The 8,577-nt window shown below is 39.6% G+C and overlaps 1 protein-coding gene across 8 annotated transcripts in view; it reads left to right on the forward strand.

Moving 5' to 3' along the window:
- The window catches only part of ADAM22 (ADAM metallopeptidase domain 22), a 129,095-nt gene extending 120,518 nt beyond the window's left edge, over positions 1-8,577 (forward strand). For all 8 annotated transcript variants that reach the window (XM_077936913.1, XM_028750991.2, XM_077936909.1 and 5 more), the window contains one exon: positions 165-8,577. In XM_077936913.1, coding sequence (XP_077793039.1) covers positions 165-185 — 21 coding nt within the window. In that variant the 3' untranslated portion in view covers positions 186-8,577. The remainder of the gene's footprint in view (positions 1-164) is intronic.

The following is an 8,577-nucleotide window of genomic DNA, read 5'->3' on the forward strand; positions in this document are numbered from 1 at the left end:
AGTCAACAGAAGTTTCCATTGCATAGTTAAAACATGGAATATAGAAACTGTAGAATCATGGAATTATAGAGTTAGAAGGGATCCCAAGGGTCATGTAATGCAGGAATAGTAGTATAACAGGAACAGCAATAATAGATATTTCTCTTTTCTTTGTCCTCCTACAGCTATGGGAGACTTCCATTTAGTTCCACTGTCTACCTGAGCTGATACCAGAACTGTTTACTTCAGATTTTATACAAACTCAGCATTGCTGAGTCGCTGAACATTCATCTGCTAAGTGGACAATTTGAAGGGCAGAGATGCTGACCAGCATGGAGCGAACAAGTTCCCTGAAGAAGGAAAAGGCAATTTTCTGCAGCAGATTAGGATTTTAATTACAAGTAAAGAGCAACCAAACCATATACATACCCCATTTACCTGGGATACATGGAACTGAAAATATAAAAGAGTATTCCGCATGATGACAGATAATATGTAGATGCGCAAATGAAACTAATTGGGAGTCTCAAATGTGGGGTTTTCTCTGGTCTAACATAATCCCAAATAACTTTAAACAAACAAACAAAAACAAAAAGAATTCAGAATTTGATATGTAAACATTTATGCTGTGTGCATGAATTCCTCTGTTCACCACCTTCCATGTGTAAGGGACTAGTCATTATACTTTAGTAAAACTAGCATGCAGAAGTAAGAAATGTTTTTTCCGCAAGTGGGATCTGAAGAGGCAAACATTATGACATAAGCAGCCAACAACAACAAAAATTGCTTTTTTAATTTTTATTACTTTTTGTGATTATATTCTAAGTAGAAACTCATACGTGTGTAAAAAGTTGTAAAATACCAACAATGCAATTATATAATGTGGGGTTTTCTTGTTTTGCCTGAAGAACACTCACGAGTGAACATTACATGTCAAAGAATCTTAAGGGCCAAAGTAGGAGTGGCATGGAAGGAGGACCATAGGTCAATGGAAGAGCACATGGTTTGCATGAAAAAGGTTCCAGGTTCAATCAGAATCGTCTCCAAGCAGGACTGGAAAAGTCGTCCTTGGAAAATGGCTTTCAGTCATCGTAGACAACACTGAGCTAGACGGACCAGGGGTCTGACTCAAAATAAGACAGCTTCCAATATATATTTTTAAATCTAATAGCAGCTGCAAGGGGGAGGGATGGTTCTGTAGTGTTGGGGAAGGATTTTTCAATCTTTTCCCCAACTGTGCTGTTTCCCCCTCAAAAACCGCCCCTTTGTAGCTGCTATGCCAAAGCTCAGGTGCTAACCTGAAGGGTCTAGAACGCCTTCCTGGATCCACAGAAAACAGTGGTTCACTGCAAGACATGTTATTCTCCTTCCCAATGAAATCAATGGGACTTTAACAGAGCACTTACAAAAAACAATGGTGACACAATCAGGGACCACAACAGTGAATGTGATGGTGGTCAGAATGGCACATTTGCTGTATATATTACATTTTTTTCTGAAGTTCAGCTATCGAGAGCTCCTAAGTTATTTGGCTTCACCAATTTATCCTATGTGCTGATATAATACTATGTAAATAATGCACTTCTTGGCCAAATAAGAGCCATTAACTGAACGGTTTGATTAAGTTCCCATCGGCCATTCATCTACATGGAGTTGCATAATACATGTATGGAGGAATCTCTGTTCCTACACTGTGCACTATGCACTATCGGTATGCTATGTTGTTATTGGCTATATACATTCATCGATGTTCCTGAACTGAGTTCGTTATGAAAGATTTAGCAAAGTTGTGTGGTGTTTTTTTAAAAAAAATCAAATATAGGGAATCTTGTGAAGGTTACACAATATTGCCAGTATAGATTCTTATATAGGAGCCGTTATCCTGATTTACTAAGCACAGGGATGGGGAATAAATTTGTGGCCCTCCAGATGTTGGGACTCCAATTCTCTTCAGCCTCTGCCAACATGGCTAATCACCAGGAATGATGGGAATTGTAGTCTAGCAATATCTGGAAGGACACAGGTTCCCCATTCTGTGATGTAACATTGCAGGTGATAAGATGGTCATACGCAAAAAGGAAAGGGAGAGGAATCTTCAAAGGCATTTGCAAAATAATGTTTTTTGTGTATTTTTTTTAAATTAACAATATGTTCCAGTCAGTGTGTTCCCGTACTCTTAATTGCATTCCAAAATAACTGTGAGGTAAAATGATAAAAATGAATAAGCACCTTATTATAGGTCTGTGGTGTGTATTGTAGCTCTCAAGGTATGTATTAGGCAAGATTTTATATATGATGCTTTGTTAGTATCAGAAGTTGCAACATATACATGTTGGGACCAGAGATGTTTAATTCTGATCTTTTTCCCCAGTGATTCCAACATGCTTTTTCCCTAGCAGCAACTAGAGAAGAGATTTTCGGAAAACACTGCCTCGCAAAACCCAGAATAAAGTGATACCCACATGCATGGCAAGGAATTAATGGGCTGTTGAAAAATCTCTATTTAAAGCATTCTTTGGCAAGGGCATCAACTGATCTTTTGACAGTATTTGAATGGAAACAGCTTCTAAATTTCTGAATTTCATACTTATTTCACACAATTCTTTGGTACATATGTTGCCATGTGTGGCCTTCCTTCATTTAACTCAGGTATAGAGCACCTGTGAACCCTCCAGATGTTGTTGGACTCTCAATTCCATCAGCCCCACTGAGCCTAGTCGCTGGTTGGGTTGGTGAGACCTGTAGCCCAACATCTGGAGAGCCACAGGTTCACCTGTCCCTGATGTAACTGGACTTATTTTAATTAATTCCACTTAGTTGAAAATGTTGGTTCTATGCGAATATAAAGTACATTTAAGAATGTCTCCAATTGTAAAATATGTAAGACTTTTAAAGTGTTATATTTATAAGACTCTGCCAGTTATATTTATACAACACTGGCCTTGCAGTCATAAATAATCCCTATAAGAAGCATAAAGTTGGGTAAGTATTTTGATTTGTAATAAATAGGAAAGGAAAGTTAAAAGAGAGAGAGAGCAAATTCCCACCTGAGAAAATGTCTAAAGGATTGTACAGTATATGTAAAAGTATAATTTTGGAAATATATAATGTCAGCCAGAGACTGGAGGGTGAAAGCTAAGTTAACATCTTGTGCCATTAGACTTGGGGAAACTTGATTGAAAACCTGGCTGCCTTTCCCTTGGTTTCAATGGATTTTGAAGCAACTTCTGGAACACAACCTACCCTCAGGTTAAAGGAAGGTTAAAATAAAAAGGCCACCTCCATATTAATTATAGAGAATACACACACACACACACACAGCTTTTTGATCCCCAGTATCTGAAACATTTAGATGTATATCATGTGCCTTTTTGGATATTTTTCTGTTTTGGTACAAACCTAAGCATCATTTAAAAAAGACTGATTAAGTTTTTTTTTTAAAAAAAATCCTCCTCCACCTTTTATTTTCAGGTTATTAGGAAGAGTGAAGTTTTGTTTTTTTGCCAGACAGAGCTGAATGTAATGTAGTGTTAGTTGAGACAACTTCAGAACATTCATTGAGAATACACCCTTGTCTGCAGTTAATGGCATACACTGTTACCTACCATTGTTTTGACCATTACTAATATTTGTAAATATTCACCCATTCAGTAATCTTAATGTAAAGTTAAAATATAATTTTAATAAATCTTGGCTTTTACTTCCATGGTCTAGTGCAGGATTTCTCAGCTCACAAAACTGGATTGCCTTGGTGTGTGAAAGGGTCATGAATGCTGGTTAGTAGGAAATGATGACTTAAGAAGGTTAACTAATGGGTTTTGAGTCCTGAAAGACAGAAGAGGTAAGATTCTGAGAGAGGTGCTGCTTCTAGCTATCCCCACACTTTTGATCCATATGGACAGGTCCAGGGGATCTGTTTGTTTTATTTTAAGCCATATGTATATAAAGACTACTTCTGGAGATGCCTCTGCTGAACTGTGTTCACAGGCAGAGGCAATGGAAGGTTCCCCACAATATTTATTTCTTCTCAGGATAAATGAGCATGTCTCCTTTCTGTGGAGATTTCCAGTAAAAGGTATCTTAGTAAGATGTGATTGAAATAGATGTCAACTCTGCAGCCTTGTTCATATGAGCCGCTGCGCCAGCAAAGAAAATAGAAAGGCAGAAGGCAATAAATTTGTGATCCTCCAGGTGTTGAGCTCCAACTCACATCTGCCCCAGGTAGCATAACCAGTATTCAGGGATGATAGGAGCTGTAGTCCAATAACATTGGGAGGACCTCAGGTTCTCTGGCTCTGGAATAAGGACTGTGGTGTTTGTGAGCTTCCCTAGGATACTGTCGCAGCAACAAGCCATGAACAGTAGCTGGGGGCACCGTCAAAGCTTATTTGCTGCTATTTACTGTAGGTGTTGCAGTGCCACAGAGAAGCCACCCCAAACTCTTGTGAGACTTCACTAAGCATGTGGCTAAGTCTCATGAGCGACTTGGAGGGGTGACTAAGGAGTCTTTGTAGCTGGTCCAGCCTCATTCTGTGGACAGCCATTGCTCGGTCTGGTACTCCCAATGCCAGTGGCCACAGAGTTCCTTGTACAGCTGTTCAGGGGCCACAACTTGCTTCCTCTTTTGTTTGAAGCGTGGTGGTGGCTGCTGCACCTCAAACAAAAGAGAAAGGAACCCAAAGTGATGCTCCACGACTCGGCAGCACAAGGGGGGCATGGAACATGCATTCGGCCACCCCTGTCAATCTACTGCCTGAGACAAGTTGCTCAATGTGCCTCATGATAGGAATAACACTAGTTTGCAAAGCCTTTACGCAGCAATGAAATGGGCAAAATGAAGGCAATGGATGGGGGGTGATTTAAGAAATCAGTAATATCTGTCAGGAACCACAAATGGTAGTATGCAAAGCTTTTATATAGGAAGGAAATGGGCAGCTAAAAGGCAAAGAATGGGAGTGGACCTGGTAGGCCTCAGAACAGACTCTTCCTATAGTTTGCAGCTGTAATTAGTTCAGCACAAGTCACCTGACCTGTCACAGCTGCATTTGATTGGCAACTGAACTACCAAGCCTGAAATCAGGCCCAGGCCAACCCAACTTGGGTTTTTTAAAAAGTGTGTTTCTTCTGTAAACATGCAGCAAGTAGCAGTATGAAGGTAAGTGAGAATATATTTCATTCCAGAGTGTTGCTGAAATGTTAGTCCACACCTGCTGGCTTAGGGTTTGTTTTAGGTATGTGAAAATAAGTGGTGGAGTCTAACACTTTGTTCAGTTGTCTGAATCTGGCATCATAAGGTACTGAGTGAAAACATTAGAAGCAGCTATAGTTTGCGAACTTGAAATGGCTACTTTTTGTCTGTGTGTAAAAATCCACTTCTGTTGGTGGGTTCACAGGAATTAATGTAAGGAATCCATGACAGTTTTGTGGTGTTTTTTGGGGAGTGGGGGTGAGGGAACAATCACTATTTCCCCTTTCCTACCATGATTACACTGCTGATCATTCATTTTCACTCAAATGTCTTCATTTTCAAGTAAGATTATCTGGTGTGTGTGGAGGAAGAGGCGAGGGAGTTCATTGCTTAATTTGGAGTCTGAAAGCTTTCCTTAAACACAGATAAGTTCTGAAGAAATTAGTTTGGTCTATTCAACATGGCTTCCAATATTTTCAGTATTGTGTGCTCCTTGAGGTTTATAGCTAATTTTATTTTATGTCTTGCATTTGGATTAATGTTTTATAATGAGCTTTGAGCTCTGGCACAAAATTAAATAATGACAACATGCCTTTTCATCCCACTCAGCTCCAACTGAGTTTAAAAGAGCTCATATCGTGTCCAGGGGAGCATAAAAACTGCTTTTTAATAGCATCAGAGCTTGAAATAGCCAGATGTGCAAATGTGAAACAGTCTACAGAGCAGCTTTTAAGCAGGATCTATAGTGGCATTTGGGACAGTGTTCCATGTTACTCTACTAAAGATTTGACTCCTCTTGCTGTAATCTTTGACAGTTCCATGGTTGTCCTTCAGAGAAATGTTTAATGAGTTGTTCTGTGTGTAATAATACCACTACAGCACCTATTCATGTGACGCCTCTTTGTGAAAGATAAGCCATGCATCTCCAGCTGTGCTGAGAGCGGTTTTATAGGGCTGTATGTATGTTTGACCTGCAGAGAAACCATGTAAGCACTGTAATTCCTCACTTCAGGGGAACATGTGGCCTTCCTGATGTTGGATTCCCAGCTCCTACCAGCCCCAAACAGCATGACAGAGATGATGGAGGCTGCAGTCCCAGCAAAATTTAGAGAACCGTGTCTTCCCCAATCCCTCCCTTACATGCAGGCGTACAATATGGAAAAGATGTTTCAGTTCCACAGGAGAATTCTGGAGCCTGTGGCTCTTCAGGTGTTGCTGGACTTCAACTCCTATCATCCTCAGTCAGAGTGGCTAATGGTCAGGAATGCTGGAAGCTGCAGTTCAACAACATTAGAAGGGCCACAGGTTCCCCAACCTTGTAGAGAAATTGTGTCAGAAGCAACTCTGGTAGATTCCTCCATGTTCCAACCTCTACAGAACCCCCCGAGACCCCCGGGTATAGGGCGGTATATAAATTCAATAAACAACAATAATACAGAGCAAGTCTATGTATGCTCACTTAGAAGTACTTGGCCAACTCCCAGGTGAGTACAGGCATGCTACCTTAAACTGCCAATGTAAACACAGCAATAGTACCACACTTGGTGCCATTTTCAAGACCAACTGGAGAGCTAAAATCCAAGGAAAGGGTCAACCAGTGCTTTTCAGCTGGGCCGCAGCAACCAGCCTATGTTTTAAAAAAAACCAACAACTTAAACTCAGAACATAGTAATAGCATTTTCTTAACTTTGAAAACAAGAAATATTTTACAACAATTTTTCTTCTAACATATATAGGTATATTTTAGTTGCAGTATGATTTATTAATAAAGTAGTATTATGGGTGGAATCCAACTTAGTTCTATTTAAAGTAGACTCAGTGAATGTAATGGTTCTTAAGACATGCACATTAATTTCCAATGGGTTTACTCTGAATAGGACTAACATTGGATACAACTGGGTTTTTGTGTGTGGAAGTTACTAGGGATAGGCAACGCAGCTTAAAAACAAAGCAAAAACCCACACGCTAGAGGCTTGATCTTTAACAGAAATAGCTGTGCTAACTGCTGTAGCTACAGGAAATTTAGAACCATGGAAAAATGAAAGTGGAATAAACCAACTGGAATAAGTTGATAGGGGATGGTGCAATGGTAGGATACGCCATGTCAGTTTGACAATCAGGGTGGTAGAAGATGGCACAGTCAAAAATCCTGTCAATAGAGTTGAGCAGAGCAATTCAGTGAGGGGTTGGAGAGAATCTCTGGCAGTAAAGCCACCATTTTCTGAACCCTACTGGTTTTACACCAGCTAGGCAGAAGCTGGAGGAAAAGAAGCACACTGACTCCTGGGCAAATGGGAAATCTACTCTGATATGCTCTCCTTTAGTCCTCTCCTCTGGAGCAGTGACAACAGAGAGGCAATGACAGAGGTCCTTTCCATGGTGGCTGGGATTCCAAGGGCATACCTGCCTCTCTACCCATAAAGAGAGAGGGTCCTACAGCCTTCTCAGATTCCCTCCCAGGAACCACAAGGTTGTCTACCGATTCTCCTTTGAGATGCATGCAAACAAAAGACAAAATCCCGCCCGTTTTACAGTGGACACAATTATTATTTTTTAAGCCTGAGAGGCCTTAAGACCTTACATATTCAATTTTTGCAAAGTATATTTTTACAACCAGTTTAGAAGCACTTGCTTAACTGCCCTTTGAATATAGTGGTGCTAGTTGTTAACTATAAAATATCATACAGTAGCAAGTCTGTAAATACAAAGATACGAAGTATATTGGTCTAATAATTCCTGCTGATTGCCTGTGTTGAGAATCTGTGTAGTATTCGCTAGGGCACACAGTGTGGTGCATATTAAACTGTAAACCTTTGCACAATCTTTGAGCAACAAGATACCACTGTATTATTTACGTACTAGCCACAATCCGAGCGTAATGTAAATATGCTTTTAGTGCCATTAATTATCCGTGGAATTTAAACACACACACACCCTTAACTTTGGGTGGCCAATTTTTATTAGAATTATTGCAGTGTTTTTCAAGTAGCAGTTATTCTTTGTGACATCTTAAATCTACTGCTGCAAATGTTTTCTATTACAATGTCTTTGTTGTACTATATATCCAATGGCTGATTTTTTTTTGCAGTAGTGTGTTTGTCTTGTGGATATGGTAAAAACAAGCACTGTATTCACTATTGGAGGCTGAACCATATGACATTTTGTAATTGTTTTACTGTTTGGAACTGTCTCAATCCTTCTCCTGCTGAAATTTTGACAAATGATAATGCAGAACCTTAATAACTACAGCTTTGAATGCAACTTAACTTCCATAAGCATCAAAATTCATGAAGCTAGCACACACTTTTTCCATAGTAACATTACTATGAGCATATTTAAGACAAAATGACTAATTTCTACCTTTACTCATGTATTATAACATTCAGTAAATATGACTCGGTTTAATATGA

This window comes from Podarcis muralis, chromosome 12 (genome assembly GCF_964188315.1).
Source record: "Podarcis muralis chromosome 12, rPodMur119.hap1.1, whole genome shotgun sequence".
Lineage (NCBI taxonomy): Eukaryota > Metazoa > Chordata > Lepidosauria > Squamata > Lacertidae > Podarcis > Podarcis muralis.